This window comes from Zonotrichia albicollis, chromosome Z (assembly GCF_047830755.1).
Source record: "Zonotrichia albicollis isolate bZonAlb1 chromosome Z, bZonAlb1.hap1, whole genome shotgun sequence".
NCBI lineage: Eukaryota > Metazoa > Chordata > Aves > Passeriformes > Passerellidae > Zonotrichia > Zonotrichia albicollis.
Genome location: NC_133860.1, coordinates 8,106,196 through 8,124,843, shown reverse-complemented (window position 1 = coordinate 8,124,843; position 18,648 = coordinate 8,106,196). Strand labels below are relative to the sequence as shown.

General features: G+C 50.0%; 1 protein-coding gene across 8 annotated transcripts in view; it reads right to left on the bottom strand.

The window, feature by feature from the left end:
- The window catches only part of ZBTB7C (zinc finger and BTB domain containing 7C), a 151,097-nt gene that overhangs the window by 54,854 nt on the left and 77,595 nt on the right, over window positions 1-18,648 (bottom strand). For 7 of the 8 annotated variants that reach the window (XM_074532647.1, XM_074532646.1, XM_074532652.1 and 4 more), the window contains one exon: window positions 17,941-17,998. The exons of the other annotated variant lie outside the window; for it this stretch is intronic. In XM_074532647.1, the coding sequence (XP_074388748.1) occupies window positions 17,941-17,998 (58 nt within the window). Of the gene's footprint in view, window positions 1-17,940; window positions 17,999-18,648 lie in introns of those variants that run through there. 8 annotated transcript variants of the gene reach the window in all.

Genomic DNA, 18,648 nt, shown 5'->3' with positions numbered 1-18,648 from the left:
AACAGTCATGGGTAAAGTAATGGGAATCCTCCCAAGAGTCACCCAGAGGAGGAATTAAAGGATGGAAATACAGCTCATGTTTGTCAGAGAGGTTCTGCAGTCAACACACCATGTCAAACAAAGCTGATTTCGTCCTCTGAGTAGATTACAAGTTTGGTTAATAAAGATAATTGCTTAGAGATGATATACATATGTTTTTGTACAGCATTTGATTTACCAGGGCGTGGCAGGTTGATTATAAAATGAGCATTGCATTACAAGAATAAAGCACATCTGCAGGGGATTTAGAGGGTATCCCAACAAACAGCTGTCAGAGGGGAATCAGGCTGTTTCTAGGGGGATTTCACAAGGCTCAATCCCAGCTCCAAGATTCAGCATTTTCTTATCTGGAAGCAAATACAACATCCTTGGTGACTGATCAGCTATGTACTAGACAAACAGGAGAGGCCAAGCCATTTGGGCAGAGCTGAGATGAGGACAGCTCAGCATCTGGCTGGGGTCACCACTGCACCTCAGGAGGTAAGAGGAAGGGGACAGGCAAGGAAAAGCAGAGAGAGGATGCTCAGAACCAGGGCAGCGATGCTGTAGCCTCACTGGTGGCGGGGAGATGCAGACCCCAGGCTCAGCAGGAGGTTAGAAGGTTGGATGTCACACATCACCAGGGAAAACTCCTTGGAGTGAGTTTTAGGAGGTAAATCAGAGCCTGGGATGAGAGAGGTTGGGATGAATGACTCCCTGCTCAGGACTTTGCATCTGGGGCTGGATATTGCCTGGGAAAGGATGCATGACCCAGACCAGCCTTTTCCACACTTTATTCTGACACTGACCCTAGTGACCCTGAGGAAATCAACTAAAGCTTGAGCCAGTTTTTCCTAACAGGAATATCCCATTTGGCCTTTTCCATCCCTGAGCTTTATCCATCCCTTGGGAAAACACTCAGTGCATGGGTGGACACCTCAGTGACAGCCCAAAGGGAAGTGCAGGAGTACCAAGCATGGAGGGACATCCGTGTGGGCACACGGACAGCCTTGTCTGCTGTTCCAGACAAGTAAGAAAAGGCTCTGAGAAACCTTTAGCAAGCCTAAATGCTCAAACAACCCTATGTGAAGCAGCTTTTCTGCATCATGGTTACACCAGAATCAGTTAAACTATCCTTAGCACCCCCTTGAGCAACATCTAGTTTTTTTTTTATTCCTGAAGCATCATCAATTCATTTCAATTTTATTTTGGTTTGCTTCTATGCTTTGATCCTCAAAAACCAAAGGTTACTCATATTCACATGGGGCACATTGTGTTTAGGAAAAGCTGTTCACTCATCAACATCCATCCCTTGCTTGGGTGGGTTTTGGAGAGATGTGGGGCTCAGAAAATTCAAGTGAGAGTGCATTTCCCTGGGTTCAGAGCAGAAGGGGGCCCTGTGAGGGAGAGAAGGGTGCATGCCCAGCAGCTCACGTGTGCTCCTCACTTTCAGGTTCATGTCCTTGGTCTTCAGAGCATCACAGGAGCAAGGAGGTGATTTGGACACACCAAGCCAGGTCACAGGAGCAGTTTCTTGCCCAGCCTTCCTCTGGGTCTGGATGGACAGTCTGGTACCTTCTCTTCTTCCTGCTGCTTCTGCAGTTTCCTTGGAAGGGACCAGACCTGCTCAGTCATGGCAAAGATGAGAGGAAACCTCTTCATCTCACGAGCCAAGAAAGCCCTGACCAGTGTCATGACCACATCCAGGTCAGGCACCTCACTGGACCTCATGGAGGTCCCAGAGCACAAGGATGGGGAGGAGGGTCTCACTCTGGACTGGAGAGTGATGTGGGATGTTTGTTCCCTGATCCAGCCTGAACCAAGCCCAAAGATTGCTCACTTCCACATGCACCAACAGAGCAAAGGTGGGCAATGGTCCCTGTGAAACAGCCTCACAGAAAAAAAAAAAATCGATTTTTTTTCATCTTATGTCTTTCCACCCTCCTGAATCCAACTCAAGGAAAAATTTAGCTTCCAACCTATTTTTGTCAGGATTTGCCGAGGGCTTCTTAATATGGCACCTGTCCTACACATCCAGTTTCCCATGGGAAATCTGGCTGAGGGCCAGGCTGGCCTCACATTTCCATCTGACTCTGCCACTAACTGGTGATGGAGAGCCTGCTGCTCACAATGTTCCTCAAGGGCTCCTCTGACTGCTCCTGCTCCAGGGACAGAATGAGGTCAACAATTCAAATCCCAACTGTTTAACCCAAACAGGCCCCATCCATCAACACCTGAGCAGTGGATTAGAATACATTGTTATTGCTGAAGGTGAATTGAAGGGATGAGGCATTAAATCTCAAGTCTTACCTAATGCTAGACATTACAAAATATTGCAACCTTTGCCAAAAGGGGGAAAAAAAAGCCAGTTTGTCTTAAAATCACTGAATGCCAACCAACAGAGTTTTGGTGAGGTGATCCAAACCAAAGGCAAAAAGAACACTGCAGCCACCTTGCTGGGCTGCCCAGATGCAAGGTAAAAAACAGGTGCCTATCCAAAAAAACCAAAAAATTCACCTGGGGTCTCAGTGTAAATGCCACTAGGAAGATGCAGCAGGAACTGATCAAAGACCTTAGACACAGGATCATCTTTCCCGTTGTGGCTTCCACTCCTCAAACTGTCAGGAGCTCACAAGCAACTTCATCTCCCCAAAGAGTCACTAATTCTGATGGCCCCTTCCATCTCACCAGAATGTATCTGCCTCATCTCCAAAACACTCAAAGTCAGGTTTGATTTGGCCTCGAGCAACCTGTTCCAGTGCAAGGTGCTGGAATGAGATGAGCTTTACGGTCCTTTCCAACCCAAGCCATTCTGTGATTCTGTGCACCAAAGAGGAGATAGGATGTCCACAGCACCACTCCTGAGTGTCCCTTTAAGTACCTGTGCCTGGCACAAAGCCCTCAGCAGCTGAGAGCCCCACTGCCCTGCCTGCCTCCCACCTTCTCCTCCTGCCCAGCCCAGCGCCCAAGAGCAGCCAGGCTGAGGAGCAGAGCACAACCACAAGGGCTCCAATCCCTCCAAAAAGGGTATTGCCTTCACTCCCACCCTGCCTCCAGCTCAGGTCCCTGGGACAGAGTGTTTTTCCTCCACCACAGCCAGTGCTTGGCGAGGCAGAACATCCCACCCCTGCTCCACTGAAGCCCGAGGGAGGGTGCAGCCAGAGTAAATTACTTAGAAGGGGGGAAAAAAAGGAAAATTAAATAACCACAGAAGACAAAGGCTTCTTGTCTCAAAGCCCTCACTCAGCCAGCACATCAGGCAGGTTGGCACCATGCTCAGGTGATGCTGCGTGGGCAGGGGCTGTGCTGGGGTTGCTCTGGGAACCCCATGGCAGCACCGACTCCCTCCCAAAATTCAGCAGCAGGGATCCCCAGTGCTCACCCAGATTTTAGCAGCTGGGTAAAACCCAAGATTTCACATTCAGGGAGGTGTGTATGACCCAAAGGGTTTGGGTCTGACTGCTCCAGCAAGACGTGACTTTTTCAACAGGTTGAACTTGTAATTGCATATTTTTCTCCCCTATATTTAAAAAAAAAAAAAAAAGAGAGAGGAGGAGGAGTAGAATGGACTCATTTATCAAGTGCAGCCAAACACTAGGCTGCACTCAGTCCATGACACTTTGTACAATGGCATTCCAGTTTGTCCTCCTAAATAATTCGTATTCTAATGAGCCCTTTTGCTCCAGCAGTAGTTTGTAGCCCCCACACTTCCTCAGGTCCTCCTGTGTTTTAATTTGTTTTTTTAAAATTTCCTCTGCAATATTTTTATTAACAAAAAGAAAAAGGAAAGCAGGCTTGCTTCCCTCCTGGCTTGCACGGGAGCAGGTAATGAATCTCTGAGCACGAGAGTTGTCTCAGCTCTTATCTCCATGGCCTTGCTGTTCACAAAGACACTCACTTAAAAAAATGAGATAATGGGAACAGGGAAAGTCGGCAAAGAAACAAAAAGGCAATCAGGATCTTCAGAGAAGCAGGGGAGCCCCATGATTTCCCCCTGCTCTCCTCCTGCTGGGACAGAGCCTTAGGTCACAATCCTGTAAATGAGAAGTCACTTCAGGGAGGGCAATCATGAGAGATGTGCTATTTTGAGAGAAAGCTGTTTTTCAGAGCTTGGTCCTGCTGAAGGCTCCTCCATTTGGGTCATGCTCAGCTTGTGGTGGCAGTGGTGGCTGCCCAGGCCTTGCACGCCTGTGCTGGTGGTGGGGTGGCCAGGCCAGGATAGTTGGGGTAATTTGCATCCAAATTCCAGCTGCTCCAGGCCAAGGTGTTGGTCCTGTCTGTGCTGGGTCCCTGGGGAAGGGCAGTGAGGTTCTGATCCTGTAGCAAACCTGTGTGGGCCAGAACTGTCCTCCATCAGCCATAACACAGCTGGGGGTGAGGGCACTGCAGGCCACCCCAACACAACTTCTAACCCATCCCAACACCAAGCCGTGCTTCCACCACCTACTCCTGCAGGTTCCTAGAGCTAGAAGTGCAGTGGGTGGCTGTGAAAACCTCTACAAAGCTCTGCAAAATAGGACCAAAGGTTGTGGCAGCATCTTCCCTTGTCCACCTCTGAACCCCATCACCACGGGCTCCTGCTCGTCGTGGGGACAGTGGCACCCCCTCAGTCCAAGTGCCAGAGCAGGCCCCGTCCCAGCTGAAGGATGGAGCAGAGATGGCTGAAGCAGCCAGGAGGAGGGAATGAGAGATGCACACTCAGGAGGAGAGAATGAGAGATGGTGGGGGCCCCACACATCCACTCCCCCAGTGTGAGACTAACGAGCCTCATTAACAGGCTTCCCTCATTAACAGGGAAGACTTAGTGCTGCAGCTGGGTGGGATGTGTGTGGGGGATGCAGAATCCTGACCCTTTTAGGCCAGCAAAGAGCCCTGGAAAGGTAGCAGGCTCTGCAGCCTGAGCCAGGTTAAGGCTGTGGTGCCATCCAGGACAATGTGACCCAACTCGTCCACCCCCTTTCAGGTTCCCTCCCCAGCACTGCAGGACTGTGGGAGAAAACAGCCACCAAACACTTAAGAGAGAGGTCAGAAAAGCAGCATCTCCATCCACACAGCTTCACTGGGAGACAGAATAGAGAAGATTTTATAATCAACACTATCCAAAAAGGAGGTTTGGCTTAAAAACCTTCAAAACCTCAGCAAACCTGGTTAAAACATCAGCCTAGCCATGCTGAGCACAGCTCTCCCCTTCAGACTGGGGAAACAAACGTTACAGGTTTACACACTAATTTATTTCTACCCATTTAACAAATTAATGTGTCCCTCCCATCCCCCTTCCCTGGAGCAGCAGGCTCTGCAGCTCAGAGTCACTGAAACTCCTACTTCCCAAAGCCTTGGAGATAGCAGCTTGACCTTCATTACTGCCCTGCTTTAATTTCCTGCCTCTCTTTGCTAACCCTCCCTGATGGAACCCTGCCAGGCTTCCTCCCTCCCTGGGGACCGTGCTTGCTGCTATTCTGCTTGGGTTCTAATCACCTTCTACTTTGATGCCTCCAATCTTTCACAGCCTTCCCCCGTGCTGTGCCATCTCACCGGCCTTTTTGGGAGCACCAGATGGACCAGCCAGATTACCCTTAGGAAATATCTACTCTTTTCTTGGTTCCTTCCCTGCCCTGGGAAAAGCTTCAAAGCTGCTCTCCCTGCTGGCAGGATTCCTCAAAGAAAAGCTCTGTGGACAAGGCCAGCAATCTCAGAGTCACAGGATGGTTTGGGTTGGAACAGACCTTAAAGCTCATCCAGTTCCAACCCCCTGCCATGAGCAGGGACAGCTCCCACTGTCCCAGGCTGCTCCCAGCCCCATCCAGCCTGGCCTGGGACACTGCCAGGGATCCAGGGGCAGCCACAGCTGCTCTGGGCACCCTGGGCCAGGGCCTGCCCACCCTCCCAGCCAGCAATTCCTCATCCCCAATGTGCCAAAATCTGTCCCTGCCCTCTGGCCCTGGGAGCCATTGCCTGGGTGCTGTCCCTGCCTGCCTTGTCCCCAGGGGCTGTGCAGCTCTCCTGGAGCCCCTGCAGGCCCTGGAAGGGGGTAGAAGATCTCCCTAGAGCCTTCTCCAGGCTAACCTCTCCAAGTTCCTGTGTTCAAGCAGCTTGGAATTATGGCTTTAGGTGCCATACAGGCTTTACCAATTGCCCTAAAGAGCCCAGCACCCACAGACTGATACACCTGCAAACCACACCAGCCAACACCAGCTGTGCTTCCAAGAAGGTGCTCTCCCAGCTCCAACAAGTTCAAGATGGTTTTGAACCCCTGAATAAAGAGTAGTCACTCTTCCAGGTTTCATTTGTAGCTCTTGTTTTCGTTACCATTCACAAACAACATCCAAGCCTTATCTGAGTGTTGAATTCCCAGCTTTGGAGGCATCTCCTGCCAGTCACTTTCACAGGCTCAGCCCTAGAGAAAGCATTTTTTCATGGACACAGCTGTTTCCTTAAATAGACCATGTGTTATGAGATAGGGAGACCAGACAGTGTACTTTCTCTGGCCACTCATTACCTTAGAGATCCCCTTTTCTCTGCCTCTGCTTGGCTCCAAGCCTCCCCCACAGCTTTTTCCAGCCTCTCTCCTGGTGATTTTTTCCTCTGGCTGGTAATTGTTCTCATTGCCCTTGGCTCACAGATGGTCCTCAGAGAGCTCAGTGCTGATGTGGTGCCAGCTCTGCTCCACTCCAGCTGCTGAAGGGCATTAGGAGACCAGCCACCACTGCACAGACACCTCTCCTCTGCTCCATCTGCCCTTCCACACCAGGCACTCGCTGCAAAAGGCTTTGCTCACCACAGCTGGGCCATGCCTCAACCCCATCCCAGCACCCAGGTCACCCTCCAGCCCCTCTGCCCCCACACCAAGCCTCCCCATTCTCTATCTCCATCTCCCTACCCACCCTTCCTCCCTGACAGTCCCTCCTGCCATGCAGCTGAGTCACTTCCCCTTCTCCAGACCTTTCCTTCCAGCTTTCCCATCCCCTCTGGCTTGGGAGCACCCCTGCAGGGTCACAGCAAACCTCTCCCACACAGAGGAGCAGCCCCTGGGATGAAATCCTTCATGCTGAGGGTGACAAAACACCAGCACACGGTGCCCAGAGCAGCTGTGGCTGTCCCTGGATCCCTGGCAGTGCCCAAGGCCAGGCTGGATGGGGCTTGGAGCAGCCTGGGGCAGTGAAAGGTGTCCCTGCCCATGGCAAGGGGTGGAATGAGATGATCTTTAAGGTCCCTTCCAACCCAAACCAGTCTGTAAACCCAGCCCTGGGCTCCAGCTCCGCTCCACAGGGACAAACTGGGACTGCCACCCAGGCAGGATGGATGTGAGTGGAGGAAAACAAGGGGGGAAAAAACAGGGCAGAGCAGAGAGGAGGTGAAAGGAGGTCTTATTTTTCACCAGGCCAAGTTGTTTTTGGAGGCATGGACACTGGGTTCATTCATGAAGCAGCTAAGTGCAGGGTTTTCAACGGAAACAATGAATTAACAAGGATGAGCAGCAACAGGATAAATGACCTTTTTCCTGCCTCCCAAAGTGTTCTGTTTCTTTCCTAACCAAGCAGCCAACAGCTCATTTAGCTTTAAGGCACTCAGCCCCAGCAACCTGGTGCCTCTAGGGAAGTCCAAGGGCTTAGAGAGGAGCTTGCCACGGAGGAACCTCCTCTCCTGTGGCTCCACACCCTTCCCACTCATAACCATGGGAGCTGGGGGCTACAGAGGACTCCACATGGCATTTAGGATGTGAAGCATGGGTGATGCCACCCACCAAGGCAACAGCCCCATGGCCAAAGCCAAGGCATCACGGAATGAAGCTTCATCACAGAAATTTCAGGCTGGAAATCAGGAACAGGCTCTTCACCCAGAGGGTGGTCAGGCACCAGAACAGGCTCCCCAGGTCATGGCCCCAAGCCTGACAGAGTTCAAGGAGCATTTGGATGATGCTCTTATGTTTAGACAGTCCTGCAAGTAGTGGAGAAGTTGGATTTAATGGTCCTTATGGGTTCCTTCCAATCTAGAATCACAGAACTGTTTATATTGGAAAAGCCCTTTAAGACCATCAAGTCCAACCATTCCCTCAGCCTGCCAAGGCCACCACTGTCCCATGTCCCCAAGTATCACATCCACACGGCTTTTAAACCCCTCCACCACTGCCCTGGGCAGCTGTGCCAGAGCTGGACAACCCTTTCCATGAAGGAATTTTCCTTAATGCAATCTAAACCCCTCCTGGCTGTCCCCTCCTGTCAGGAGCTGTGCAGAGCCACAAGGGCCCCCCTGAGCCTCCTTTGCTCCAGGCTCAGCCCCTTCCCAGCTCCCTCAGCTGCTCCCGATACTCCAGACCCTTCCCAGCTCCATTCCCTGCTCTGGACACACAAGATATTCTATGATATTCATGATTTCTAAGATCAGTGCCCAACCCACTGGGACCCAACTGAACCCATCCCAGGGGAGAAAGATCCCAGTCCACTCAGAGCCTTCCCAGTACCTTTCACCAGTATGCAATTCCTCCTCAAAGACTCAGAAGGAAAGTGGTTTGACTCGCAATTTCTGCTATCTCAAAATCTATCAGAGGGATACACTACCCTATGCTAACATAACGGATTAAAGCAGAAGATAAAATGCTGTTCCATTATCTATTTATTAAAAGCACCACTTGAACTGCTTTTATTCAGTGTACATCTCCCAGTAAAGAGGTACTCCTTGACGGTGTAAATCAGTGAGCAATTGTGTTTTAACAGCCTTCAGAATGGCATTTCCCCACGCTTTTAGACAGAGTATCAGACAGAAAACCTCTTCCAAAACTCACTTATCCTAACAGGCGAGATCACAGAAGCTCTTTACTGCTCCTCTACCACCAAGACAAATACAAAATGGGCTTCTAAAACTCACAAAGCAGAGATCATTCCCATTTCTGCTGCATGAGTATCCTTAATGATGGGACAAAATAAATAATTTTGTTAGCAGGGGAGAACTGTGCAGCTCCCACTGACAGATGGGATTCCTGATAGGTGATGAAATGCAGGCTGCAGCTCCCAGCCCAACGAGTCCTTTCCTCTGTGGTAGCTGTGGGTTCTGTGGGAATCAGCTCTTACAGAGCCAGAAAGGATGAGGCCACCTCGAATCTAGCAGTTCTCTGAGCAAAAAGGGAATAAATGATGCCAAACTTTCAGCAAAAGATTTCAGGTGTGAATACAGCAATACATGTGAACTGCACAACAAAAGGGAGGTTGCTGGATTCTCTCTGCTTCACCAGAATAAATTAGGCTTTTTCTTGGTTGAGGATATTTTTCCATGCCAAGAAACATTCCCCCTTACTTTTTGCCAGGCTCTACTGCTTTGGTATTCTAATTTTATTTACAAAGTGTTTCAATAAAGAAACCTGGAGCAAGATAATTCATGAGCAGGTTGGATTTCAAACGAAATGCTGGTGGAAGACAAGCACAGAAAGCTTCACTCTGAGTTGCACAGATCAGTGGAGTCTCCACTGTGGGCATGAGCAAATGTCAGATCTGATTGGGGGAAGAGGGAAAGGGATGTAACCACATGCATGGGGAAGTATACTCATAGTCTGGAAACTATGGGATGGATGGATGGATGGATGGATGATGGATGGATGATGGATGGATGGATGGATGGATGGATGGATGGATGGATGATGGATGGAGGGATGGATGGATGGATGGATGGATGGATGGATGGATGGATGGATGATGGATGGATGGAGGGATGGATGGATGGATAGATGGATGGATGATGGATGGATGGATGGATGGATGGATGGATGATGGATGGATGGATGGATGGATGGATGATGGATGGATGGATGGATGGATGGATGGATGGATGATGGATGGATGGATGGATGGATGGATGGATGGATGGATGGATGGATGGATGGAGGGATCCTGACCACACTGCTGCCACCAGAAGGACTGCAGCACTGTGGCAGACACGAAGCTGAGGTTGATGTCATTGCTCTTTCCTTTCCTGTGGCCATCTCCATTTTATCACCTGCAGCAAGTGAACTGGGGCCCTGTCTTGCTGGGGAAGGCCCAGGGCCCAGCTGTGCCACCCCTCCTTGGGGTGGTTCCCAGCCCCATGCACCCCAAGCGTCTGGCCACTCTTACACGAGCAGAATTCTGACGGGGCTGACAAACCTGGAAGATCATTTCAAACCACAATCACTTCAAATTCAGCCTGTGACCTCCTTGGCAGGATCTCCCTTCAGCAGAGCAGCCCCAAACAGGAGCTGACAGTGCTTGGCGACCTTTTGAACCAGCACTCAGGTCCCTTGGGTACTGAGGGGAGGGTTTCTCTCAACAGCATGCAAGCTCCCTGGCTCTGACAGCCCTGCTCGTGCGCTGCCTGGGAGGGGACCAGCATCCCAGCCCCTGCATGCAGGGGTGTGAAAGGGCACTGGGGAAGGTGCACTTGTCACCAGGAATAAACCGCGATGCACAAGTTATGTCACGTCTTCTCTCTGGGAGGACGGAGCCAGCTGAAGCCAGAGAAAATCTTCCCTGGTGCCAGCGGGGTTTGGATCTGTCCTGGAGCAGCGAGCAGAAATGCCAAGCAGCAAGGAGTGAAGCCTCTCCTAAATGGCATGGTTTATCAGCTGGCATGGAGGGAGCCCCAGGGGACAGCCAGGGCTGTCCCTTCACACTCAGGTGCCCAGCAGTGCAGCCCAACTATCTCCTTAACACAAGTCACCCCATGACCACAAAGCTTGGGCAATGCCAGCTTCCCAGTCAGGCTAAATAAATCTCTTGTTGCTTCCTCTGACAGCACATCTTATCCAGAGCTATTCTGAGCCACCAGCAGACCTGGCAGAATTGTGTTTGAGGGTCCAGCTCAGGAGAGCACGGCTGATCCCCTGTGCTCCTGAAGTGTTAAAGTTTTGCAGATGAACGTCAGAGTTTTCCACATTTCACTACCTTTACCTATCAGAATGATCTTAGAGAAGATTTTATTTCTCTCTGCAGTGGGTAACAAACCAGAAGCAAAACTACAGCAAGGATGGCCCACACGGAAGGGAAGCAAACCTCACCTGATCTGCTGGGAGGAAGAAACCAGAGCCAGCCAGCACCAATGCCTCACCTGGTTTCCCTGGCTCAGACACGTCTTAGGAACAGGATGATGGGTCACAGACCCCCTGAAGGAGAAGTTCTGCAGAGGAGAAGATTGTGTCCTGCCACACTTTGCTTGAAGCCCAGGAGAAAGCAGCAGAGCCCAGGGGGGTGATCAGCAAGGCCAACCCCTCAGCTCAGAGTGCTGGCAGGCAGGGCTGACACAGGCAGGGGCGTCACCACATAAAGCCCACATAAAGGGCTGTGGAGCCCACGTCCGGCCCCTCTGCTCCTCCCTGAAATGTGGGTCAAGCCACAAGGTGACAGCCAGTGCTAAGGGAGCCATCCCTGCCCACCAAGGTGCTTCCAGCACTGTATCAAAAACTAAAGCCAAGCAATAAAAATTAAAGGAGAAGTAATACGGATCATAAAAACCCAAGCACAAGACTAAAAAGTCCCTGGACACTGATGTATCGTTAAGACAGGGCATGAAACTCCCCTTGCAGCACCGCCAGGTTTCCTTTCCACGAGAAATTATCCTGGTTTCTGATTATTGTTTTGTCAAAGATGGGTCAGGCTTTGTCAGCTAGCTCTCCAGTGTTAAGGAAAAAAGGTGGTGGAAAAGGTTGGGACTTGTTTGTCACCCTGTACACCACTTCTTGTGCCTCAATACCCACTGAGATTTGTGGCTGAGACCACCAGTGCCTTGAACCAGCACCTGCACACACCCTGGTCAGGAAGGATGCCGTGGAGATACACTAAACAGATCCACAGAACCATGCAATGCTTTGGGCTGAAAAGGAACTATTAAAGGCCATCTAGTTCAGCCCCCTGCCCATGAGCAGCACCATCTTTCACTAAAACAAAGTGCTCGAAGTCCTCTCCAACATGGCCACAGATGGGGCATCCAGTGCCCCTCTGATAACTGGTAACTAGAATAACTGACCCCAGCCTAATAAGGTTGCTGGATTGATAAAATAAGACATTATTTTGCTAAAAGTTCTCCTTCCCCCAATCTTGCAATGACTGGTAACTCACAGGCATCCTCCCCCATCCCAATATCCCATTGTTTTCCCATTACAGACGGTTCCATTGAAACAGTAGCCCCAGTACTGGAAATTTTGTGGGGGTAGAAGTCCAGATTTAACTCTTTTAGACACAAAGCTGAGGTTTAATCATCTCTGGTAACTGGGGGGGGGGGGGGGGGGGGGGAAGTGGGAAAATCACTGCTCCACAACCACTGTCCATCATCTCCACACCCCACTGCTCCAGCCCTGCTGGCCCATTAACATCCCCTTCTTCTTGTAAACATTGCCTGCGCACTCCTGCCTGCCCTCCTGCCCTCAATTAACCATGGCCTGGGGGAGAAGCAGGTAAGAAAGCACTCAGATGCTCAGATGTAACTGATCTCCACAGATGGTGAAAGCAGAGCTCAGTGAGACAAGCACGGCAGAGGGGATGGGAAGGGCAAGCAGGACAGCAGAGCCCCTCAGGCTCAAACCACCCCTGCCCTCATCTCCCAACACCTCACGAGATTTGAGGAAAGTTTGTCTGGCACAAGGTTTGGTTCTCTGCTCTGAAGCAGGTTATCCTTGCCAACACCACCTCCCCTCTGCTGAATCCCAGAGCCATCAGGCCTCTCCCACCCATCCCAAGGGGGTGGATGTCCCACCAGACACTCCCATCTCATGACACAAGGCAGAGGCTGAGCCCACTCAAGCTTTGCAGCTCCCAAATCCCATGGGAGCCTTGGAGAACACTGTGTTACGAGTCAGTGCATCTCAGAAACAGCGATGGAAGAAAACATCTGGAAGGGCCAGGCTGGATGGGGACTTGGAGCAACCTGGTCTGGTGCAAGCTGTTCCTGCCCATGGCAGAGGGTTTGGAACTAGACAAGCTTAAAGGTCCTTTCCAACCTAAACCATCCTGTGACTCTACAATAAATATCTCAGGCTCCAAACAGCCTCCAGCATCCGTGGGGATGCCAGAAATACAACTGGTGCCTTCAGCAGGGTACCCAACTTCCAATTCCAGCTGGAAGGAGCCACAGGTCACCAACAGAGCAGCCCTGGCTTTACACAAAGGTGGTTTTGTTGGAACAAAAGCAAAGGCCACAGAAATAGGCTGATTTTTTTTCCCTTTTTTTCCTGAGATATGACTAAACTCCAGGAACAGGTACTGCCTGGGCATCCTGCAAGCATCCTGCAAGCAGTGCTTTCAACATGAAGGAACAAAAGGCTGCGGTGGGGAGGAGAATGGTGGGAAACCTTGCGGGCTCCCGAGATTCATTTGAGACCTGGTGTTTGCAGCACAGGCTGTATTTCATCTTTTCATAAGTAAGTCTTACCAGGAAACATTACAAAAAAGGGGGCATTTCAAGGCAGAAAAGTTGGTCGCCAAACGTCATTTTATTTTATTTTTTAAACCCTTTGTTAGCAACTCTTCTGGGGAGCAAATCCAGCAGAGGCAATACAGTGCAGCGTGCACTCCTAAATTAGTTTCCAGGCACTTGGGATGCTTTATTATTCATTTCCTCCAAATATTAGGTAATGCCTTTCACCCCTTTCAAAGTCTATACGAGGGGTCTTTGATGCATTGTGGGACTTGAAAGTTTCAGGTCTAAAGAAGCATTTCTTTTAAGTCCTCCCTTTTATCAAGCATATTCTGTTCTGTTCGCTATAATGCACACAATGGCATGAGAGTCTTGACCTGCTTCATGTCTGATGAGTTGAAATCTCAGATGCATAGGATAAAACAGCCATTCCTAGCAATACAGCTTAAACACTTAGGGCTCTATTCAGGCAAATATTACCCAGGGGTCTGCCACGCCACTGAAAAGCTGCAGAAATTGGCTCGGTAGACGGCTGACCAATTCAGCAGTGAGAAATGACCCCGCCACATTAACTCCCCTTCTCATTTCACCCTGGGCGAGCCGGGGTCTGGAGGTAAGCGCGGCAGAAGGCGAGAGCCGGCTGAAGCCAGATTCATTTTCTTTATATAAAGTATTTTTGTGTGCGTGTGTGACCATGAATGTCATTATGCGGATCTGCAAGGGAAGGGGAGTAATGACATTAGGGCACAGGCGCAGGAATCGGGGAGGTTTTTGTCTCACAGTGACACCGGGGCGCTGTCACGTCTTCTGGACAAGCAGAATTTGCAGGCTTTGAAACGCTGCAAATGTCTTGGAAAAGCAGGTCTCTGCCTCTGCTGAAGGCGTGTGGACTCTGCCGGGTCACTTTACACCACCCAGCATCAGTCTCCTCCATGTGTTAAGCACAATTAATACCTCTTGTTCCACAATAATTTACCCTGTTTATAGGTTTTTGTCATCCTGTTTTTCCTTCTTCATACTGCAAGCTCACTTAAGAGATGGCTCCTGTCCAACAATACACTGCACCCAGGGTAGGGATGCAAAGTAAAACTTACTATCGCAATAGCAAATATATTTTGGTACAAAATGCCATGTTTTTGTCCTTTAGACAGTCACACCAACATGTTTTTACAGAAGTACCAAGTCGCTATTTTAGGATATTCATCTCCTCTTATCAATCTCCTCTTGACAGGTTAGAACTAAGAAAAATTTTTTAAGAGGCAATCTGGAAATGCAGGGGTAAAATTCAATGTATGAGCTGGAGTTCCTAAATGGGCTGAAGATGCCGGAATTTACCTTGCGTGTTTTACACCCTAGTAGCAAAAGATGCCTCTAGAACAAGTCAGAAAACAAGTGTTCAGACTATATGGGAAGGTGTTTGTAAAAGAGCCAGGCCCTGGTTTTCTGACTCCTCTTGCCTGCTGCAGTGCTGCACCCTGGTATGACCTGCAATCCCACCCTGTCAGCCTCAGACCAGCCTTGATAACCCCAACATTTCACTGGGAAAAGCATTTCTTAAGCTATATAAAAAGGAAGAAGTTCATCTTGCATGAGTAAAACCCAGCTATGCCCTTCCTGATACTGGCAAAATATCCTGCAGCACCTCCTGTAAAATGGCAATATATGCTTCTGAGGGCCCTAGCCCTGGTGCGCGTGACTTTAGGATTAGCTCTAAAAACAAACCAGATCCACAAGGATTTAATCCCCCAACCCACCCACCTCCTCCAGGATGCTGCAGACCTGGAGAGCATAAGCTTGACTTTTGAAGGATGCTGAGCATCCCCCTCACAGCTGGCATGGCAGTAGCAGCAACAGGTAACAAAAATAATATGATAAAGACTGGACAGGGCTTTGAGCTACCTGGTATAGTTGAATATGGTATATGTCGCTTATTGCAGGAGTGTTGGACAAGATGTCTTTTAAAACTCTCTTCTGACTCAAACTATTCTATTCTATTCTATTCTATTCTATTCTATTCTATTCTATTCTATTCTATTTCTATTTCTATTTCTATTTCTATTTCTATTCTACTCTAATTATTCTACTCCCAGCTCTCACATTACCCACCTGGATAGGAGACTTTTTAGGAGCCCTCTGAAGCATCCTTACTAAAATACCATCAGGACATACACGGTCTGTGCCCCACATGTATGTACAGTGCTGGTCTGCCAGAGGGCAGCTGCCAAGTCATCACTGTGCTTGCTACAACCCCTCTGAGCCAGTAAGAAAACTCAAACAATGTGAAGATTTATCAATTCTTTCAGTGGAGACAACAATTCTATTCCTTTTGAGGTAAACGAAGAGTTTTTGCTTGGGGACCCCGTCAGGAGCAGAAGGCAGCACAAGGATGGGACCCATCACTCACCAGTTAGCAGAAAGATGCTGACAGGGGTGTCTGCACAAATTTTTAAGGAGCCTGAAACAGCTCCTTTGAGAGAGGGAGACTGAAGAAAAGAGGCAAAACTGCAGGAGAAACAAAATCTATTTGTAAACCCCAGGCAGAGTTGACACAAGGCAGCTGGCACAGGAGTGCAGAGATGATAATGGAGCCTGATGGATAGTTCAGAGGATTATCAGATACCCTCCAACTCAAATATGCTGAGGAACCAATTATTTAATGCTAAAGACAGCGCAAACGGATGCTTAATAAGCTGCATCACTTCAGGATTGCTGGAGCACAAGGGGCCAAACCCCCACTGGTGTAAGTCTGGAAAGCCAGCACCATGAAATACCCAATGCTTCAGATACACACTGGCCCTGCCAGTCCTCACCACCTCTGCCAGGAGGCTGGGGGGCATGGAGGGGGAGCAGCTGGAATTTGGGAGCAGATGGGTGCACGTTCACCACCCCAGGCTGACAGCACTCAGCCCCGCAGCAGCCTTGCTGGCTGCCCTGTTTACAGGAGAAGGGGTTGCTGTTCTCAGGAACAGCCTGGGTTTTTCTTCTAGCTGATTGCAGAGAGGCAGCAGGGAAGCTGTGGGAGACAGAAAGGAGTTTAGTCTGTGCTCCAGGCACTGATTAGAACCTGTTTTGGAGTCAGGGATGATTCCTGCGAGCAAAGCATCCCTTCTCAAGCTTTTCTGCTGGCAGGGGTGGTGGGGGAAAACGGGGTCTCAGTACTCTCCCTGCCTTATCAGGAGGTGACCCTGCAGACACACCATCCCTCACCTGGGCTGCTCTTGCAGCCAGAGAGGAAGGACAGGTTTCTGGTCATCCTCACATGCTGCCCAAACTAGATCAGCTGGAACATGGGATAAAAACATCTCCACTAACTATAAAGGGCCCCTACATTTTTAAATGTCTGAAGATGAAACCACATTGCTTCGTGAAACCACATTGTGTAAGTTTCTCCCTTCATCTAGACTCAAACTGGACTACAGCAGCCAAGGTGTGTCTTAAAAATCTGCATTTCCCCATGATCCAACCTCCACCAGCACTGCTCCTGTAGTCCAGGTGACAGCAGAGATACAAGAGCAGGTGTAAGAAGGAAGTTTTTTATGATGAGGATGGTGAGCTCCTTGCACAGGTTGCCCAGAGCAGCTGTGGCTGCTTCTCCATCTCTGGAAGTGCCTAAGGACAGGCTGGAGAGGGCTTGGAGCACCCTGGGATAGTGAAAGGTGTCCCTGCCCATGGCAGGGGGTTGGAATGAAATGAGCTTTAAAAGCCCCTTCCAACCCAAACCACGGTTCTAAAATTCTGTGACAGCCCAGCCCCAAGATGCTCCTCAGCATCCAACACACATGCACAGAGGAAAGTCGTGGGAAATTGGTCCCTGAGGGATGGGAACCTGCAGGGGCTCACAGTATGGCTCTGCTGACAGTTTGGCCAGTGTAAACCAGGAAGTTCTCATGAGAAGATGGTGAAAAAAAAACCCCAGCCTCCCACCTGACACAATGCAAAGTATCTCAGTTCAAAAACATCAGCTCAGGGTCTGGCTCTGGCATATGTGAGCTAGCTCAGATGATAAAAAAAGGATTCTCCTTTCTTCCTGTTCAAGACCTCTAGGCAAACATCCAAGTCCCAGCCTCCTGTGTGACAGCTGCAGAAAACAGGTCTGGAGAGGACCTTGAAATGCCACCCAGATCGCAGCCCCGTGACTGGGTCTGGACGGGGCCAAGCACAACAACAGCCAAAAGCACTCCAAGCATTAACAAATATTGTTGCTTGGTGCACTCCTGTGCAGCTGCCAGCATATCTGCTGCCTGCTCCTTCCAGCACTCAGCACTGAGAACACACATATTGATGAGAGCATCTTCCACGGATTTACAGGAAGAGCAATTAGAGGTTAGGTCGTTGACGACAGCAGAGAATCGTGGTGGTGGTGGTGAAGATGATTTGTGCTGATCCATTAACACAGCAAACTACCTCCTCTCCCACAGGAAATCTCAATAACTGAAGGGCAGATCAGAACCCCAAGACCCCAGAAAGGTGGCAGGACAGCCACACAGCTCTCCCCAGTCTGCATCCTGCTTGCCAGCTCTCCCCACAAGGCTCGCCCCGGTGTGTACTCACCAGTACCCTTGGTTTTGTTTCAAAATGGTGATGCTCCTTTCGCTCCTCTGACCATTTCCTAGGGAAAAACAGAGAGAAAAAACACAAAACAAAACCCCTCATCAGATCCAGGACTGATTATGTGGTTAAGAAGGGCCAGCTCTGGAGAAGCCTCTGCTGGGACGATGAGAAAACAGAGCCAGGCCTGCTCCTGCTCTCCCACCACACGTGTTCCCAGGGTCAGTTCCTCTGCTCTTTACCCTTCCCTGTACCACAAATCACCTAGCAACACTGTGCCATGGAGGGGCAAGCCCACCCGTCCTCCCCCTGTATCACATCTCCAGTGACAGCTGGGAGATGAAGGCCCCAGGAATGGATCACACTCTGGGCTGCTTCACCCATCCCTCTCCCAGATCAACATTACACTTTGGCCCCTCAGCATTGTCAGCTTATTCCTACACCCACAGTTCAGTCACCAGTGGCAGCTCAGTAGCACCTGCAGTGCAAATCCACAACAAATCCATGTTCTGCACTGCTGGGGTGCAGAGATGAAGGTGTATGACCCAACAGGTGTATGACCAGCATCCTCCCAGCTCTGCCCATAAAAGTTCCCTGCCTCTCTCAGCTCAGGAAAACCTTTTGGAGAAATGGAGCTCTAGAGAAGCTCCTGGCCACCAGTCACACTTCTAAATGATGGAGACAAGGGGAGCCTGCATTTCCAGAAGCTGA